Here is a 21,166-nt window from a genome sequence, read left to right on the forward strand (position 1 = left end):
ACGGCTTATAATAATGGAGTAGACGAGGGCCGTCACCAGCGGAGGCTGCTGAGGGGAGGACGGCTTATAATAATGGAGTAGACGAGGGCCGTCATCAGCGGAGGCTGCTGAGGGGAGGACGGCTTATAATAATGGAGTAGACGAGGGCCGTCATCAGCGGAGGCTGCTGAGGGGAGGACGGCTTATAATAATGGAGTAGACGAGGGCCGTCATCAGCGGAGGCTGCTGAGGGGAGGACGGCTTATAATAATGGAGTAGACGAGGGCCGTCACCAGCGGAGGCTGCTGAGGGGAGGACGGCTTATAATAATGGAGTAGACGAGGGCCGTCACCAGCGGAGGCTGCTGAGGGGAGGACGGCTTATAATAATGGCTGGAACGGAGCGAATGGAATGACATCATACCATGTGTTTTGATGTATTTCATATCATTCCACTAATTCCACTCCAGCAATTACCACGTGCCTGTCCTCCCCAATTAAGGTGCCATCAACCTCCTGTGGGCCTCACCCAGTCCTGTACGGTGGCCATATTAGGACATCCTCAGCCTCAAGTGGATTGACTCAAGCAGGGGCGAGGGCTCTGGGGTGAAGTTTCCTGTAGATACAGATCAAGGATCAGTTTAATGTCCCCCACTCCTAACCTGAACCACTAGTGGGGAAAGTGCCAGGTCATCCTCTGGGGGAAACTTCACCCTACAGGTCTAATGTTGTCTGAAAACCAGCAGTCTCATGTGTCTGATCACTGAAGTCCTCTCTGGCTTGATTTAAAAGCCTGGCTAGCACAGTGACTTATGGCTCTGGTGGCCCCCCCTCCTCTCTCTCCTCCTCTCCCCTCCTTCCATCCTTCCCTCGCTCTTAAATCGCCGGCGTTAAGATGCTGATGGGGGAAAGAACAGGTGAGGAGATTCATTTCTTTCGATCTAATCAGAGGCCAGTAAATTGACCTGGGATAGACCAGGGCCTCTGGGTGAATTAGAGAGGGAGGGTACATCCCAAATGGTGTCCTATTGCCTATAAAGTCAACTACTTTTGACCAGGTCATTTAGGGCTGTGGTCAACATTAGTGTACTATATAGGGGAAGGATGCCCTCTGGGACACATCCAGGGAGGTTGTCACTTTTAAACTTTTTCTTTTAATATTCCTAACTGTATTGTACCGCAGGGATCATCAACTAGATTGAGCCACGAACCGATTTGTTTCTGGAGCGGATGGTCCGGGGTCCGCAGCATAATTACTAGTTATTTGTAAGCTGGCAAATGGACAGCGAGAAACCCAAACAAATATGTTTCACTAAAATAGAACAATTTCAAACCATGCTTACATTTGCATACCATCCCATGTGTCTCTCTATTATGCTTGGGAATACTGGGGAACAGATTTCTTCAATTAAAATCATTAGCTGATTTCCTGGTGTTTTTAGTGTATGTCCAATAATTATTATTTTTTGCTCAAAAAACTTGGGGGGTCAAATAAAATCATTGGCTGCTTAGAGAGACCCTCCTCTCCTAAGAGAGACCCCCCCATCTCCTTTCCTAACAGAGACCCCCCCTGCTCTCTTATCAGAGACCTACTCTCTCCTCTCCAAAGAGAGACCCCCCTCTCCTCTCTTATCAGAGACCTACTCTCTCCTCTCCAAAGAGAGACCCCCCTCTCCTCTCTTATCAGAGACCCCCCTCCTCTCTTATCAGAGACCTACTCTCTCCTCTCCAAAGAGAGACCCCCCTCTCCTCTCCTTTCCGAAGAGAGACCCCCCCTCTCCTCTCCAAAGATAGACCTCGCTTTCCTCTCCTAACAGAGACCCCCCTCTCCTCTCCTTTCCGAAAAGAGACCCCCCCTCTCCTCTCCTTTCCGAAAAGAGACCCCCCTCTCCTCTCCTTTCCGAAAAGAGACCCCCCTCTCCTCTCCTTTCCGAAAAGAGACCCCCCTCTCCTCTCCTTTCTGAAAAGAGACCCCCCTCTCCTCTCCTAAGAGAGACCCCCTCTCCTCTCCTTTCCGAAAAGAGACCCCCCTCTCCTCTCTTATCAGAGACCTACCCTCTCCTCTCCAAAGAGAGACCCCCCCTCTCCTCTCCAAAGAGAGACCCCCCTCTCCTCTCCTAAGAGAGACCCCCCCTCTCCTCTCCTTTCCGAAGAGAGCCCCCCTCTCCTCTACTAACAGAGACCCCCCTCTCCTCTCCTTTCCGAAAAGAGACCCCCCTCTCCTCTCCTTTCCGAAAAGAGACCCCCCTCTCCTCTCCTAAGAGAGACCCCCCTCTCCTCTCCTTTCTGAAAAGAGACCCCCCTCTCCTCTCTTATCAGAGACCTACCCTCTCCTCTCCAAAGAGAGACCCCCCTCTCCTCTCCTAAGAGAGACCCCCCTCTCCTCTCCTTTCCGAAGAGAGACCCCCCTCTCCTCTCCTTTCCGAAGAGAGACCCCCCCCTCTCCTCTCCTAAGAGAGACCCCCCGCTCCTCTCCTTTCCGAAGAGAGCCCCCCCTCCTCTCCTAAGAGAGACCCCCTCTCCTCCCCTTTCCGAAGAGAGACCCCCCTCTCCTCTCCTAAGAGAGACCCCCCTCTCCTCTCCTTTCCGAAGAGTGACCCCCCCTCTCCTCTCCTAAGAGAGATCCCCCCGCTCCTCTCCTTTCCGAAGAGAGACCCCCCTCTCCTCTCCAAAGAGAGACCCCCCTCTCCTCTCCTAAGAGAGACCCCCCCTCTCCTCTCCTTTCCGAAGAGAGACCCCCCCTCTCCTCTCCTAAGAGAGACCCCCCGCTCCTCTCCTTTCCGAAGAGAGACCCCCTCTCCTCTCCTAAGAGAGACCCCCCTCTCCTCTCCTTTCCGAAGAGACCCCCCCTCTCCTCTCCTAAGAGAGACCCCCCGCTCCTCTCCTTTCCGAAGAGAGACCCCCCTCTCCTCTCCTTTCCGAGAGAGACCCCCCCCTCTCCTCTCCTAAGAGAGACCCCCCTCTCCTCTCCTTTCCGAAGAGAGACCCTCCTCTCCTTTCCGAAGAGAGACCCCCCCTCTCCTCTCCTTTCCGAAGAGAGACCCCCCTCTCCTCTCCTAAGAGAGACCCCCGCTCCTCCCCTAAGAGAGCCCCCCCCGCTCCTCCCCTAAGAGACCCCCCCGCTCCTCCCCTAAGAGAGACCCCCCCGCTCCTCCCCTAAGAGAGACCCCCCGCTCCTCCCCTAAGAGAGACCCCCCCCGCTCCTCCCCTAAGAGAGATCCTCCCGCTCCTCCCCTAAGAGAGACCCCCCTGCTCCTCCCCTAAGAGAGACCCCCCCGCTCCTCCCCTAAGAGAGACCCCCCCGCTCCTCCCCTAAGAGAGACCCCCCGCTCCTCCCCTAAGAGAGAGAGATCCCCCGCTCCTCCCCTAAGAGAGACCCCCCGCTCCTCCCCTAAGAGAGACCCCCCGCTCCTCCCCTAAGAGAGAGAGATCCCCCGCTCCTCCCCTAAGAGACAGAGAGACCCCCCCGCTCCTCCCCTAAGAGAGACCCCCCCGCTCCTCCCCTAAGAGAGACCCCCCGCTCCTCCCCTAAGAGATCCCCCCGCTCCTCCCCTAAGAGAGATCCCCCGCTCCTCCCCTAAGAGAGACCCCCCGCTCCTCTCCTAAGAGAGACCCCCCGCTCCTCCCCTAAGAGAGCCCCCCCCCGCCCTAACAGAGACCAGAGAAGGGGACAAAGAGGTGTCTTGTGCCTGGGGTCCGTTCCCTTCTCAATAGCACTCCCTCCCTCCCTCAATCAGATAGCTCTCTTTAAGATTCCAGCCAATGATTACACTCTCTCAATATCTACAGACACTTCTATGCTAAAAGTCTCTCTGTATTTTCTACTGTTATTTGTCATGTGTTTTTCCAATGGGTTTAACTCCACCCCCCTCTAGTACTTGTGACTCATGTCAGAGGGCTACAGCTCTGGGCTGGAGAGGAAAAGAGTCAAGGCACCTGTGTCGGTCGGTCGCTTTGGGTTTGTATTTTTCTCATGTTAAGGAGGCAGCACATCAGAGAAGAAGGGATGTGCTTCTCTCTCTCTCTCTCTCTCTCACTCACACACACACACACACACACACACACACACACACACACTCCTAGGGATGTGAACAGGGGGACAGGTTCTTCTTTTATGAGCGAGCTGCTTGGTATTCGGGACATGCTCCGGCCTTAAGAGGCCCCGTGATTCATTGCAGGAGGTGCGACACAGCCCCTAGCAGAGATCCATCCACCGCAGAAGCTAGGACTAATAATAGGTCTGGCCCTGCCTCATGCCTTCATCCCCTGATGCTCTCCTGCTCTCTCCCTCTAATGTCACCGAACACTCACCAGCCAGTAAAATAGTCTTTTTTGGGGGGAAAAAGGACTTCAGAGTGATCCAGCATTTCCCTTTTCAGCCTCGGAATGAAACCTTCAATGGAGAGAGGAGGAGGTCAGCCTCTCTTGGCGGGGTGAAGGTGTAATCTCACAAAACACTCTTTTTGTTTTATTATGAAATAGCTGGTAAAATGGCAGCGCCCAGGTTGGTGTTTACACGCAGTACTTGAGTGTGTGTGTGTATGTGTTTGGCATGCCCTTCATTTATTCTCAACATGTATTGATTGGCCGCTGAGCAGGGTATTGGAGAGAGAGATTGCCCTCGCCTCTCATTTTTGATGTTGTTCAAGCATGCTGTATTGTGCCTGCCAGGTGCCTCACCCCACCTCTGCCCCGGCAACACTCTGAATGGGATGTGCTACTGAGCACCCTGAGTCCTTTCTCTCTTTCCTATCCTTTCCCCTCTTTTCTCTCCTTTCCCCTCTTTTCTCTCCTTTCCCCTCTTTTCTCTCCTTTCCCCTCTTTTCTCTCCTTTCCCCTATTTTCTCTCCTTTCCCCTCTTTTCTCTCCTTTCCCCTCTTTTCTCCCCTTTCCTCTCTTTCCTCCCCTTGCCTCTTATTTCCCCTCTTTCCTCTCATTTCCTCTTTTCTGTCCTTTCCCCTTTTCTCTCATTTCACCTCTTACCTAGTTTTGTCTCATTTCTTCTCTTTCCTCTTACCACCTTTCCTCTCTTTTCTCTCATTTCATCTCTTACCTAGTTTTCTCTCATTTCTTCTCTTTCCTCTTACCACCTTTCCTCTCTTTTCTCTCATTTCCTCTTTTCTGTCCTTTCCCCTTTTATCTCATTTCCTCTCCTTTCCTCTCATTTTCTCTCCTTTCCTCTCTTTTCTCTCCTTTCCCCTCATTTCCTCTTTTCTGTCCTTTCCTCTATTCTCTCCTTTCCCCTCTTTTCCTTTCCTTTCCTCTCTTTCCTCTCCTTTTCTCTCCTCTCCTTTCTTCTCCTTATCTCTCATTTCTCCCCTTTTCTCTCCTTTCCCCTCTTTTCCTTTCATTTCCCCTCTTTCCTCTCCTTTCCTCTCCTCTCCTCCTTTCCTCTCCTTACCTCTCCTCTCCTTTCCTCTCCTTAATTCTCCTCTCCTTTCCTCTCCTTACCTCTCCTTTCCTTACCTCTCCTTTCTCCTTTCCTCTCCTTACCTCTCCTTTCTCTCCTTTCCTCTCCTTACCTCTCCTCTCCTTTCCTCTCCTTACCACTCCTTTCCTCTCCTATCCTTACCTCTCCTTTCTCTCCTTTCCTCTCCTCTCCTTTCTCTCCTTTCTCTCCTTTTTCTCCTTACCTCTCCTTTCCTTTCCTTACCTCTCCTCTCATCTCCTTTCCTCTCCTTACCTCTCCTCTCCTCTCGTCTCCTCTCCTGTCCTCTCCTTTCCTCTCCTTTTGTCTCCTCTCCTTTCCTCTCCTTTGCTCTACTTTTAAATGTTTTCCTTTCCTCTCTTTCCTCTCTTTCTGCTCTTCTTTCTTTCCTGTCTTTTTCTCTCTTTATTTAAGCAAGAGGAATTTGTCTATTGATGTGTTGCAACAGTCCTTTTTCAAATAACAGCTGATTTGCTGTTTTTAAAAAGCTATTCCCCCAACGTCCTTTCTTTTTTTATTTCTATTAGTTTATTCATCCTCTCTGTGAATGCTGGAGCGTTCCTCTCTCCTCAGTGCTGTCACTGGGGGGCACTGTTAGGCTGTAAATATCGTCCGGAGCTGCATAGAATGAGAGAGAGAGAGAGAGAGACAGAAGCCTACATGTCATTTCTCTACACACAAAATGGTTGCTGGCTGCAGATTCACACATAAGCCGCGTGCAGCACAATTGCGAATTGCACCATTTAAAGAATGACATGGAGCCGGAGGGGTACAGCTGTAACGTGATATAGCTGTGTGTGTCTGTGTTATTGCTCCCTATACATCTCCACTCTGTACATTCAGCGGTCATGGAGTGTGGGTAGTAGGGGGTAGGTGTGTTCGCGTGCTACAGATTCACAGACATTAACGTTACATTAAAGGGCCTTGACACCACTGTAATAATGTGATTGAAACGGTCTGTTTCATGCCTGCGTCCCAAATGGCACCATATTCCCTTCATAGTGCACCCCTGTGGGCCCTGGTCAAAAGTAGTGCACTATACCTAATGGAGTGCCGTTCGGGACATGGGGCTTTGTGATTGTTTCAACTGCTGATTGGCTCTTTAACAGGTGTATGGAATGTCAGTGTAGTAATATGGTATTGAAACATCAGTTTTTATTCATTCTCTACAGGCGTATGGTTTGCAGTGGTGGAAAAAGTACTAAATTGTCATACTTAGTAAAAGCAAAGGTACCTTAAAAGAAAATGACTCAAGTAAAAGTGAAAGTCACTCAGTAAAATACTACTTGAGTAAAAGTCTAAAAGTATTTTGTTTTAAATATACTTAAGTATCAAAAGTAAATGTAATCGCTAACATATACTTAAGTATCAAAAGTAAAAGTATAAATAATTTCAAATTCCTTATATTAAGCGAACCAGACAGCACGATTTTCTAGTTTTTTTTAATGTATGGATAGCCAGGGGCACACTTCAACACTCATCATTTTCAAACAAAGCATTTGTGTTTAGTGAGTCCTCAGTAGGGATGACCAGAGATGTTCTCTGTTTAGTGTGTGAATTGCACCATGTTACTGTCCTGCTAAGCATTCTAAATGTAACTTGTACTTTTGGGTGTCAGGGAAAATGTAAGGAGTAAAAAGTACATTATTTTCTTTAGGAAAGTAGTGAAGTAAAATTAAAAGTTGTCAGAAATATAAATAGTTAAGTAAAGTACAGATACCCAAAAAAACTACTGAAGTAGTACTTTAAAGTATTTTTATTTAAGTACTTTACACCACTGATAGTATGTCAGTTCTGCCGTTGAACCAGTACTATGTTATTGAAACGTGTGTTTTTATTCATTCTCTACAGGCGTATGGTATGTCAGTGCTGCTGTTGCACCAGTACTGTTATTGAAACGTGTGTTTTTATTCATTCTCTACAGGCGTATGGTATGTCAGTGCTGCTGTTGAACAAGTACTGTTATTGAAACGTGTGTTTTTATTCATTCTCTACAGGCGTATGGTATGTCAGTGCTGCTGTTGAACCAGTACTGTTATTGAAACGTGTGTTTTTATTCATTCTCTACAGGCGTATGGTATGTCAGTGCTGCCGTTGAACCTGATTAAAGGAACACGCAGTGTGGTGTACGAGCGTCTGGAGAACACTGAAGATATTGAAGAGGTTGAAAACCAGATGGAAAAGATCAAAGCCAAGGTGAGTCTCAGTTATGAGTCTCAGTTATCAGTTAAATAAGGATGGGATGGAATTAAAGGATGGGATGGAATTGGTTATGACCTCTGGCTATAAGGAATGTGTAAGGAATGTGTAAGGAATGTGGAGGTTGATGACTAAAAGCCAGTCTGCCAATGGTCCCTGTTGTAGGTGATGCCACAGAGCTGATGTGAGCTGGTGGCATTCAGCCTCACCTGGGTTCAAATACTATTGGAAATCATTTCAAATGCTCTATTTAAGCTTGATTGAGCTTTACTGAGCTTGCATAATTATAACATGTGACAAAGGGTGTTAAAAAACAGAAAGGGGCGTCTCCTCACTCCCCTATCAAAACCCCTTCCTTCCAGAGTCAGACTGTTGAAACTGTAGAACACCTGCAGTCCTCTCATACCTTCAGACTGTTGAAACTGTAGAACACCTGCAGTCCTCTCATACCTTCAGACTGTTGAAACTGTAGAACACCTGCAGTCCTCTCATACCTTCAGACTGTTGAAACTGTAGAACACCTGCAGTCCTCTCATACCTTCAGACTGTTGAAACTGTAGAACACCTGCAGTCCTCTCATACCTTCAGACTGTTGAAACTGTAGAACACCTGCAGTCCTCTCATACCTTCAGACTGTTGAAACTGTAGAACACCTGCAGTCCTCTCATACCTTCAGACTGTTGAAACTGTAGAACACCTGCAGTCCTCTCATGCTTCCTCTTTGTCTGTTCGTGTGTTTGTCTCCAGTGTGAGGACGGGCGTCCTCTGTCGTCGCGGGACCGTCGTAACCTCCAGGAGTTTGAGGACAAGCTACAGGTGTGATTGTTGTTCAGATTCAGAGTGTTTAATAGTCACATGTTCAGGGTTACAGGTGGGGTGTTGTTCAGATTCAGAGTGTTTAATAGTCACATGTTCAGGGTTACAGGTGGGGTGTTGTTCAGATTCAGAGTGTTTAATAGTCACATGTTCAGGGTTACAGGTGGGGTGTTGTTCAGATTCAGAGTGTTTAATAGTTACATGTTCAGGGCTACAGGTGTGATTGTTGTTCAGTTTCAGAGTGTTTAATAGTCACATGTTCAGGGTTACAGGTGGGGTGTTGTTCAGATTCAGAGTGTTTAATAGTCACATGTTCAGGGTTACAGGTGGGATTGTTGTTCAGATTCAGAGTGTTTAATAGTCACATGTTCAGGGTTACAGGTGGGATTGTTGTTCAGATTCAGAGTGTTTAATAGTCACATGTTCAGGGTTACAGGTGGGATTGTTGTTCAGATTCAGAGTGTTTAATAGTCACATGTTCAGGGTTACAGGTGGGATTGTTGTCCAGATTCAGAGTGTTTAATAATCACATGTTCAGGGTTACAGGTGGGATTGTGGTTCAGATTCAGAGTGTTTAATAGTCACATGTTCAGGGTTACAGGTGGGATTGTGGTTCAGATTCAGAGTGTTTAATAGTCACATGTTCAGGGTTACAGGTGTGATTGTTGTTCAGATTCAGAGTGTTTAATAGTCACATGTTCAGGGTTACAGGTGGGATTGTTGTTCAGATTCAGAGTGTTTAATAATCACATGTTCAGGGTTACAGGTGGGATTGTTGTTCAGATTCAGAGTGTTTTAATAGTCACATGTTCAGGGTTACAGGTGGGGTGTTGTTCAGATTCAGAGTGTTTAATAGTCACATGTTCATGGTTACAGGTAGGATTGTTGTTCAGATTCAGAGTGTTTAATAGTCACATGTTCAGGGCTACAGGTGGGATTGTTGTTCAGATTCAGAGTGTTTAATAGTCACATGTTCAGGGTTACAGGTGGGATTGTTGTTCAGATTCAGAGTGTTTAATAGTCACATGTTCAGGGCTACAGGTGGGATTGTTGTTCAGATTCAGAGTGTTTAATAGTCACATGTTCAGGGTTACAGGTGGGGTGTTGTTCAGATTCAGAGTGTTTAATAGTCACATGTTCAGGGTTACAGGTGGGATTGTTGTCCAGATTCAGAGTGTTTAATAGTCACATGTTCAGGGTTACAGGTGGGGTGTTGTTCAGATTCAGAGTGTTTAATAGTCACATGTTCAGGGTTACAGGTAGGATTGTGGTTCAGATTCAGAGTGTTTAATAGTTACATGTTCAGGGTTACAGGTGGGATTGTTGTTCAGATTCAGTGTGTTTAATAGTCACATGTTCAGGGTTACAGGTGGGGTGTTGTTCAGATTCAGAGTGTTTAATAGTCACATGTTCAGGGTTACAGGTAGGATTGTGGTTCAGATTCAGAGTGTTTAATAGTTACATGTTCAGGGTTACAGGTGTGATTGTTGTTCAGATTCAGAGTGTTTAATAGTCACATGTTCAGGGTTACAGGTAGGATTGTGGTTCAGATTCAGAGTGTTTAATAGTTACATGTTCAGGGTTACAGGTGGGATTGTTGTTCAGATTCAGTGTGTTTAATAGTCACATGTTCAGGATTACAGGTGGGGTGTTGTTCAGATTCAGAGTGTTTAATAATCACATGTTCAGGGTTACAGGTGGGGTGTTGTTCAGATTCAGAGTGTTTAATAGTCACATGTTCAGGGTTACAGGTAGGATTGTTGTTCAGATTCAGAGTGTTTAATAGTCACATGTTCAGGGTTACAGGTGGGATTGTTGTTCAGATTCAGAGTGTTTAATAGTCACATGTTCAGGGTTACAGGTGGGGTGTTGTTCAGATTCAGAGTGTTTAATAGTCACATGTTCAGGGTTACAGGTGGGATTGTTGTTCAGATTCAGAGTGTTTAATAGTCACATGTTCAGGGTTACAGGTGGGATTGTTGTTCAGATTCAGAGTGTTTAATAGTCACATGTTCAGGGTTACAGGTGGGATTGTGGTTCAGATTCAGAGTGTTTAATAGTCACATGTTCAGGGTTACAGGTGGGATTGTGGTTCAGATTCAGAGTGTTTAATAATCACATGTTCAGGGTTACAGGTGGGATTGTTGTTCAGATTCAGAGTGTTTAATAGTCACATGTTCAGGGTTACAGGTGGGATTGTGGTTCAGATTCAGAGTGTTTAATAGTCACATGTTCAGGGTTACAGGTGGGATTGTGGTTCAGATTCAGAGTGTTTAATAGTCACATGTTCTGGGTTACAGGTGGGATTGTGGTTCAGATTCAGAGTGTTTAATAGTCACATGTTCAGGGTTACAGGTGGGGTGTTGTTCAGATTCAGTGTGTTTAATAGTCACATGTTCTGGGTTACAGGTGGGATTGTGGTTCAGATTCAGAGTGTTTAATAGTCACATGTTCAGGGTTACAGGTGGGGTGTTGTTCAGATTCAGAGTGTTTAATAGTCACATGTTCAGGGTTACAGGTGTGATTGTTGTTCAGATTCAGAGTGTTTAATAGTCACATGTTCAGGGTTACAGGTGTGATTGTTGTTCAGATTCAGAGTGTTTAATAGTCACATGTTCAGGGTTACAGGTGGGATTGTTGTTCAGATTCAGAGTGTTTAATAATCACATGTTCAGGGTTACAGGTGGGATTGTTGTTCAGATTCAGAGTGTTTAATAGTCACATGTTCATGGTTACAGGTGGGATTGTTGTTCAGATTCAGAGTGTTTAATAGTCACATGTTCAGGGTTACAGGTGGGATTGTGGTTCAGATTCAGTGTGTTTAATAGTCACATGTTCAGGGTTACAGGTAGGATTGTGGTTCAGATTCAGAGTGTTTAATAGTCACATGTTCAGGGTTACAGGTGTGATTGTGGTTCAGATTCAGAGTGTTTAATAATCACATGTTCAGGGTTACAGGTGTGATTGTGGTTCAGATTCAGAGTGTTTAATAATCACATGTTCAGGGTTACAGGTGGGATTGTGGTTCAGATTCAGAGTGTTTAATAGTCACATGTTCAGGGTTACAGGTGGGATTGTTGTTCAGATTCAGAGTGTTTAATAGTCACATGTTCAGGGTTACAGGTGGGATTGTGGTTCAGATTCAGAGTGTTTAATAATCACATGTTCAGGGTTACAGGTGGGATTGTGGTTCAGATTCAGAGTGTTTAATAATCACATGTTCAGGGTTACAGGTGGGATTGCAGGGTACAGTAGAAATCTTAGGCTCCGAGCTCCACCATGCAGGACTAAGTGAAATAAAATCATGAAAATGGTTCTAAATACAATAGAAATAGCAGTGTAAATTGAGAACTGTAGCAGGGATGATGAATACATGTCCATTAGGGTGCAGGCAGAGTAAAGACTATGACCATAGAGGAGGTGGGGGGACCAAGTCAAATAAAAACTATACAAATGCATTAGAAAAAAAGTATCTATAATATGCATATTAACAACTGCAACGGTGATTAATTCCGTTGGGGTGGGGGCAGAGTAAAAGTCTGTTGGGTGTCCCTAGGGGGAGCAGCAGGTAAGTGACCGTTGAGGTGGTGTGGGGAGAAAAGGGTAATGTGCAGTGGAGATTGCGTGGTTCATGGATCTGTCAGGGCGGAAGGTGAACTGGAGACGGTCCAGTGTGTTGGGGAAGGAGGAGTTGATCTGATCCTTGACTAGCCTCTCGAAGCACTTCAGGATGACGGAAGTGAGTGCTATTGGTCGATAGTCATTCAGTTGAGTTACTTTTCCTTTCTTGGAACAGGGATGATAGTGGCCGGCAGTCTTGCGAGGGTTAACACGTTCAAATGACTTCCATAGGTCCTCAGTGTAGACCAGTGTAGACCACGGTGTCCTCAGGGGCTCTCCTTGGCAGCACAGGGTCATTGTGCTGAAAACGGTGTTCAGCTCCTCCGGTAGGGTGGCCTTGGTGACCTTAATGTGGCTGGATTTCTTTTTATACCCCGTGACCTTTAGGAGCCCCTGTCACGTACGCCTCGTGTCCGACCCGCTGAATTGCTCCTCTACTTTGTCCCTATACTTGGGTTTCACCATCTTGATCCATCTGCGTAGGTTGTATTTGTACTGTTTAACCAAACTATTGTCCCCGGTCAGCTTGCCCTGTTTATAAGCATCTCTCTCTGTTTCAATTTGTTTATATAACAATTAAAAAACCAGACATCCAAGACAAGATGCATAAGTAATAACACTGAGGATGGAACAAAGTCCGTTCTGGCACAGACAAGGCCCATTTCTCTCAGGGCTTAACTGGTTCTTTAGGGAACAACAGAACATTGAGAGTTGTTTTCATTGAGGTCCTTTAGGTGCTCCAGAGGAGAGGCAGGCACCTGGAGATAGCAGAGAGTCACTGCTGCACCAAGGTTGGATCTGCTCTCAGACCACTCAAGGTGAGACACACACACACACACACACACACTTTCAGGTCCCCATCTAACCAGAAGCTGGTCTGTCATTTAACTTTTCACTTTGAGAAGTTAAATGGATTTTCCAGTTTCAACCGGTTCCAATACGGTGTTACGTGTTACATCTGAGATTAAAGAGATATTGAACAATCAATATTCCAGAAGTGTGCTGATAATGTAACACTGTCATCTCTCTTTACCGACTGGAAAGACACACACACACACACACACACACACACACACACACACACACACACACACACACACACACACACACACACACACAGCAGTCCCGGCTGACAGTAATGAAGGACTCTGCTCATCATGTCATCTGGTCCATACAGTAACTAGGAAGAGACACACTGATTATGAGTCAACACATCATCTAATGTGCATCCCAAATGGTTCCCTATTCCCTATGTAGGTATTTTCTACAGAAGTGGTGCAAATTGCAGTTCCACCCCTAAAGAAACGTAGGAAATGTATTTATGTCAGTATATGGTCTAATTAAATCTGAGGCAATAACAAATTTATCGTTACATTAATATAATTAAACTACATTGTTTATACACTGATTTCTATTGAGAGGTGGCTGTCCCAAACCCTGACTTGGAAACTTGGTTTGAAAAATAAGCAATTCATGATTTTAGATGTTTTTTTTAACACTATTATATCGTTATAACATCTTGAGTTGTTCTATCAATACATTTAACAATGCTGATCTATTTATTAGTTTTTTTTTATTTTTAAACATCTTTCTCACAAAAATGCTGTCCACCTTTTGATGGGATTGCACCCCTCTCCACACTATGGCCACATGGTGAGTAGTCTGTCTGCAAGCATTCTGGAGAAAATGAGGGAGCAAGTTGGTCAATCTTCATGTATTTTTAAGACGTGTCACTACCGAACATCTAACACTTCAACAAACATGTACACCTGTCCAAATGAAAGATAGCCAGCCATATGCTAGCTATGGGATTCATTCAAGATAAAGTCAAAATTGCTGTGTTCACCAGGCTGTGTTCACCAGTCCAGTTCAATATTATTTTCTTTGGACTTTTTCTCTTGCCTAAATGTTTGAGACAATTTTCGAACTGCATGGAAAGCCTTCCGAACTATAGAAATACAGTAACATATAGTCATATTATAGTCATTCAATTTCTATGTTTAAACCAAATAATAAAACATAGAATGCAAAGTATTATATTGTATCTCAAACTTTTTCAGAATTTATCGCCACCCCACCCCAAATCTAATTACACAAATGTTCATTTTTACAGCAACGAATAACCTTCAATTCATTACATTTTCATCTCTTATCAAAATGAAAACAAAACCAATAAATGAATTTACTCAGTCAAATGATCTTTCTAAAAAGCCGTATCTTATTATACATTGTTTTGGGGGCGACCCCACTGCAGTTCCCCTGTTGCCCACTGAATACCACTGTTCTAATGCTTCCAACCCACCTGTCTTCACAATGGTTCATGTGTTAGACTCCTCCTCCCCACCATTCATTCTCTAATAGTTTACATTTTGAGGACAGAGTAGAATGGAAGATAATAAAATGGAATAGAATAGAAAGCCTTCCAACTTCCCTCTCTTGGTTCACGTGTCCCAATCCTCCTCACCGTTCATCGTCTCCCAGTTTACATCTCCACAGGCCCACTGTTTATTCACAAGCTCTAATGAAACGTTAAAGCAGCCGGCTAGCTTCTGTAACAGTGTGTCTTTAACCGAGGGGGGTAGTCCTAATGACACTTCCCAAACTCACATCTACACAGTAATGAGATGGCAGATATATCTACTGTATGCCCAGGCACCAGGCAGGAACGATGAGCAGGGAGCCCAAGAGTAGAGCTACAGTACCTACCAGTCTTCTGGCTGTTCTGTTTCCACTGCTGTCATGTGCAGAGCTACAGTACCTACCAGTCTTCTGTCTGTTCTGTTTCCACTGCTGTCATGTGCAGAGCTACAGTACCTACCAGTCTTCTGTCTGTTCTGTTTCCACTGCTGTCATGTGCAGAGCTACAGTACCTACCAGTCTTCTGTCTGTTCTGTTTCCACTGCTGTCATGTGCAGAGCTACAGTACCTACCAGTCTTCTGTCTGTTCTGTTTCCACTGCTGTCATGTGCAGAGCTACAGTACCTACCAGTCTTCTGTCTGTTCTGTTTCCACTGCTGTCATGTGCAGAGCTACAGTACCTACCAGTCTTCTGGCTGTTCTGTTTCCACTGCTGTCATGTGCAGAGCTACAGTACCTACCAGTCTTCTGTCTGTTCTGTTTCCACTGCTGTCATGTGCAGAGCTACAGTACCTACCAGTCTTCTGGCTGTTCTGTTTCCACTGCTGTCATGTGCAGAGCTACAGTACCTACCAGTCTTCTGTCTGTTCTGTTTCCACTGCTGTCATGTGCAGAGCTACAGTACCTACCAGTCTTCTGTCTGTTCTGTTTCCACTGCTGTCATGTGCAGAGCTACAGTACCTACCAGTCTTCTGGCTGTTCTGTTTCCACTGCTGTCATGTGCAGAGCTACAGTACCTACCAGTCTTCTGGCTGTTCTGTTTCCACTGCTGTCATGTGCAGAGCTACAGTACCTACCAGTCTTCTGTCTGTTCTGTTTCCACTGCTGTCATGTGCAGAGCTACAGTACCTACCAGTCTTCTGTCTGTTCTGTTTCCACTGCTGTCATGTGCAGAGCTACAGTAATCAAATCAAATCAAATCAAATTTATTTTTATATAGCCCTTCGTACATCAGCTGATATTCTCAAAGTGCTGTACAGAAACCCAGCCTAAAACCCCAAACAGCAAGCAAAGCATGTGAAAGAAGCACGGTGGCTAGGAAAAACTCCCTAGGAAAAACTCCCTAGAAAGGCCAAAAACCTAGGAAGAAACCTAGAGAGGAACCAGGCTATGAGGGGTGGCCAGTCCTCTTCTGGCTGTGCAGGGTGGATATTATAACAGAACATGGTGAAAATGTTAAAATGTTAAAATGTTCATAAATGACCAGCATGGTCAAATAATAATAATCATAGTAGTTGTCGAGGGTGCAACAAGCACGTCCGGTGAACAGGTCAGGGTTCCATAGCCGCAGGCAGAACAGTTGAAACTGGAGCAGCAGCACGGCCAGGTGGACTGGGGACAGCAAGGAGTCATCATGCCAGGTAGTCCTGAGGCATGGTCCTAGGGCTCAGGTCCTCCGAGAGAAAGACAGAAAGAGAGAAAGAGAGAATTAGAGAGAGCATATTTAAATACACACAGGACACCGGATAAGACAAGAGAAATACTCCAGATGTAACAGACTGACCCTAGCCCCCGACACATAAACTACTGCAGCATAAATACTGGAGGCTGAGACAGGAGGGATCAGAAGACACTGTGGCCCCATCCGATAATACCCCGGACAGGGCCAAACAGGCAGGATATAACCCCACCCACTTTGCCAGAGCACAGCCCCCCACACCACTAGAGGGATGTCTCCAACCACCAACTTACCGTCCTAAGACAAGGCCGAGTATAGCCCACAACGATCTCCGCCATGGCACAACCCAAGGGGGGGGCGCCAACCCAGACAGGAAGACCACGTCAGTGACTCAACCCACTCAAGTGACGCACCCCTCCCATGGACGGCATGGAAGAACACCAGTAGGCCAGTGACTCAGCCTCTGTAAAAGGGTTAGAGGCAGAGAATCCCAGTGGAAAGAGGGGAACCGGCAAGGCAGAGACAGCAAGGGCGGTTCGTTGCTCCAGCCTTTCCGTTCACCCTCACACTCCTGGGCCAGACTATACTTAATCATAGGACCTACTGAAGAGATAAGTCTTCAGTAAAGACTTAAAGGTTGAGACTGAGTCTGCGTCTCTCACATTGGTAGGCAGACCATTCCATAAAAATGGAGCTCTATAGGAGAAAGCCCTACCTCCAGCCGTTTGCTTAGAAATTCTAGGGACAATTAGGAGGCCTGCGTCTTGTGACCGTAGCGTACGTGTAGGTATGTACGGCAGGACCAAATCGGAAAGATAGGTAGGAGCAAGCCCATGTAATGCTTTGTAGGTTAGCAGTAAAACCTTGAAATCAGCCCTTGCCTTAACAGGAAGCCAGTGTAGGGAGGCTAACACTGTAGTAATATGATCAAATTTTTTGGTTCTAGTCAGGATTCTAGCAGCCGTATTTAGCACTAACTGAAGTTTATTTAGTGCTTTATCCGGGTAGCCGGAAAGTAGAGCATTGCAGTAGTCCAGCCTAGAAGTAACAAAAGCATGGATTAATTTTTCTGCGTCATTTTTGGACAGAAAATTTCTGATTTTTGCAATGTTACGTAGATGGAAAAAAGCTGTCCTTGAAACAGTCTTGATATGTTCTTCAAAAGAGAGATCAGGGTCCAGAGTAACGCCGAGGTCCTTCACAGTTTTATTTGAGACGACTGTACAACCATCCAGATTAATTGTCAGATTCAACAGAAGATCTCTTTGTTTCTTGGGACCTAGAACAAGCATCTCTGTTTTGTCCGAGTTTAAAAGTAGAAAGTTTGCAGCCATCCACTTCTTTATGTCTGAAACACAGGCTTCTAGCGAGGGCAATTTTGGGGCTTCACCATGTTTCATTGAAATGTACAGCTGTGTGTCGTCTGCATAGCAGTGAAATTTAACATTATGTTTTCGAATGACATCCCCAAGAGGTAAAATATATAGTGAAAACAATAGTGGTCCTAAAACGGAACCTTGAGGAACACCGAAATTTACAATTGATTTGTCAGAGGACAAACCATTCACAGAGACAAACTGATATCTTTCCGACAGATAAGATCTAAACCAGGCCAGAACTTGTCCATGTAGACCAATTTGGGTTTCCAATCTCTCCAAAAGAATGTGGTGATCGATGGTATCAAAAGCGGCACTAATATCTAGGAGCACGAGGACAGATGCAGAGCCTCGGTCTGACGTCATTAAAAGGTCATTTACCACCTTCACAAGTGCAGTCTCAGTGCTATGATGGGGTCTAAAACCAGACTGAAGCGTTTCGTATACATTGTTTGTCTTCAGGAAGGCAGTCAGTTGCTGTGCAACAGCTTTTTCTAAAATTTTGGAGAGGAATGGAAGATTCGATATAGGCCGATAGTTTTTTATAATTTCTGGATCAAGATTCGGCTTTTTCAAGAGAGGCTTTATTACTGCCACTTTTAGTGAGCTTGGTACACATCCGGTGGATAGAGAGCCGTTTATTATGTTCAACATAGGAGGGCCAAGCACAGGAAGCAGCTCTTTCAGTAGTTTAGTTGGAATAGGGTCCAGTATGCAGCTTGAGGGTTTGGAGGCCATGATTATTTTCATCATTGCGTCAAGAGATATAGTACTAAAACACTTTAGTATCTCCCTTGATCCTAGGTCCTGGCAGAGTTGTGCAGACTCAGGACAATGGAGCTTTGGAGGAATACCCAGATTTAAAGAGGAGTCTGTAATTTGCTTTCTAATGATCATGATCTTTTCCTCAAAGAAGTTCATAAATGTATTACTGCTGAAGTGAAAGCCATCCTCCATTTGCGAAGGCTGCTTTTTAGTTAGCTTTGCGACAGTATCAAAAAGAAATTTCGGATTGTTCTTATTTTCCTCAATTAAGTTGGAAAAATAGGATGATCGAGCAGCAGTAAGGGCTCTTCGATACTGCACGGTACTGTCTTTCCAAGCTAGTCGGAAGACTTCCAGTTTGGTGTGGCGCCATTTCCGTTCCAATTTTCTGGAAGCTTGCTTCAGAGCTCGTGTATTTTCTGTATACCAGGGAGCTAGTTTCTTATGACAGATGTTTTTAGTTTTTAGGGGTGCAACTGCATCTAGGGTATTGCGCAAGGTTAAATTGAGTTCCTCGGTTAGGTGGTTAACTGATTTTTGTCCTCTGACGTCCTTGGGTAGGCAGAGGCAGTCTGGAAGGGCATCAAGGAATCTTTGGGTTGTCTGAGAATTTATAGCACGACTTTTAATGCTCCTTGGTTGGGGTCTGAGCAGATTATTTGTTGCAATTGCAAACGTAATAAAATGGTGGTCCGATAGTCCAGGATTATGAGGAAAAACATTTAGATCCACAACATTTATTCCATGGGACAAAACTAGGTCCAGAGTATGACTGTGGCAGTGAGTAGGTCCAGAGACATGTTGGACAAAACCCACTGAGTCGATGATGGCTCCGAAAGCCTTTTGGAGTGGGTCTGTGGACTTTTCCATGTGAATGTTAAAGTCACCAAAAATTAGAATATTATCTGCTATGACTACAAGATCCGATAGGAATTCAGGGAACTCAGTGAGGAACACTGCATATGGCCCAGGAGGCCTATAAACAGTAGCTATAAAAAGTGAGTGAGTAGGCTGCATAGATTTCATGACTAGAAGCTCAAAAGACGAAAACGTCATTGTTGGTTTTTTTTTGTAAATTGAAATTTGCTATCGTAAATGTTAGCAACACCTCCGCCTTTGCCGGATGCACGGGGGGTATGGTCACTAATGTAACCTGGGGGTGAGGCCTCATTTAACACAGTAAATTCATCAGGCTTAAGCCATGTTTCAGTCAGGCCAATCACATCAAGATTATTATCAGTGATTAGTTCATTGACTATAACTGCCTTGGAAGTGAGGGATCTAACATTAAGTAACCCAATTTTGAGATGTGAGGTATCACAATCTCTTTCAATAATGGCAGGAATGGAGGAGGTCTTTATACTAGTGAGATTGCTAAAGCGAACACCGCCATTTTTAATTTTGCCCAACCTAGATCGAGGCACAGACACGGTCTCAATGGGGAAAGCTGAGCTGACTACACTGACTGTGCTAGTGGCAGACTCCACTAAGCTGGCAGGCTGGCTAACAGCCTGCTGCCTGGCCTGCACCCTATTTCATTGTGGAGCTAGAGGAGTTAGAGCCCTGTCTATGTTCGTAGATAAGATGAGAGCACCCCTCCAGCTAGGATGGAGTCCGTCACTCCTCAACAGGCCAGGCTTGGTCCTGTTTGTGGGTGAGTCCCAGAAAGAGGGCCAATTATCTACAAATTCTATCTTTTGGGAGGGGCAGAAAACAGTTTTCAACCAGCGATTGAGTTGTGAGACTCTGCTGTAGAGCTCATCACTCCCCCTAACTGGGAGGGGGCCAGAGACAATTAATCGATGCCGACACATCTTTCTAGCTGATTTACACGCTGAAGCTATGTTGCGCTTGGTGACCTCTGACTGTTTCATCCTAACATCGTTGGTGCCGACGTGGATAACAATATCTCTATACTCTCTACACTCGCCAGTTTTAGCTTTAGCCAGCACCGTCTTTAGATTAGCCTTAACGTCGGTAGCCCTGCCCCCTGGTAAACAGTGTATGATCGCTGGATGATTAGTTTTAAGTCTAATACTGCGGGTAATGGAGTCGCCAATGACTAGGGTTTTCAATTTGTCAGAGCTAATGGTGGGAGCCGTCGGCGTCTCAGACCCCACAACGGGAGGAGTAGAGACCAGAGAAGTCTCGGCCTCCGACTCCGACTCGCTTAATGGGGAGAACCGGTTGAAAGTTTCTGTCGGCTGAATAAGCGACACCGGTTGAGCATTCCTACAGCGTTTCCCTCCAGAAGCCATGAGAAAGATGTCCGGCTGCGGGGACCGTGCGAGGGGGTTTATACTAACGTTACTATCTGTACTTACTGGTGGCACAGACGCTGTTTCATCCTTTCCTACACTGAAATTACCCTTGCCTAACGATCGCGTCTGAAGCTGGGCTTGCAGCACAGCTATCCTTGCCGTAAGGCGATCGTTCTCCTGTATATTATAAGTACAACGACTGCAATTAGAAGGCATCATGTTAATGTTACTTAGCTTCGGCTGTTTGAAGTCCTGACGAACCATGCCCAGATAAAACCTCCGGGGTGAAAAAGTTGAATGAAAAAAGTTGAGTGAGGGAAAAAGTAAAAATATACGGTAATGAAAAAGTAAAAAACCGTCAGGTATCAAAGTAAGATCGGCAACAAAAACGCACAGCAGCGTAAACAAGTCTGCAAGTTGTGACCGGAAACAGGAAACAGGCTCAGCTAGCTACATGTCTTCAGTACCTACCAGTCTTCTGGCTGTTCTGTTTCCACTGCTGTCATGTGCAGAGCTACAGTACCTACCAGTCTTCTGGCTGTTCTGTTTCCACTGCTGTCATGTGCAGAGCTACAGTACCTACCAGTCTTCTGGCTGTTCTGTTTCCACTGCTGTCATGTGCAGAGCTACAGTACCTACCAGTCTTCTGGCTGTTCTGTTTCCACTGCTGTCATGTGCAGAGCTAC

At 45.6% G+C, this 21,166-nt stretch overlaps 1 protein-coding gene across 2 annotated transcripts in view; it reads left to right on the top strand.

Annotated features, from left to right (window-relative positions):
- The window catches only part of LOC106560274 (lysosomal cobalamin transport escort protein LMBD1), a 311,650-nt gene that overhangs the window by 179,915 nt on the left and 110,569 nt on the right, over window positions 1-21,166 (top strand). For both annotated transcript variants that reach the window (XM_045701048.1, XM_045701049.1), the window contains 3 exons: window positions 7,477-7,602; window positions 8,353-8,421; window positions 12,777-12,860. In XM_045701048.1, the coding sequence (XP_045557004.1) occupies window positions 7,477-7,602; window positions 8,353-8,421; window positions 12,777-12,860 (279 nt within the window). The remainder of the gene's footprint in view (window positions 1-7,476; window positions 7,603-8,352; window positions 8,422-12,776; window positions 12,861-21,166) is intronic.

The sequence above is a fragment of the Salmo salar genome, chromosome ssa18 (assembly GCF_905237065.1).
Source record: "Salmo salar chromosome ssa18, Ssal_v3.1, whole genome shotgun sequence".
In the NCBI taxonomy this organism is placed as follows: Eukaryota; Metazoa; Chordata; class Actinopteri; order Salmoniformes; family Salmonidae; genus Salmo; species Salmo salar.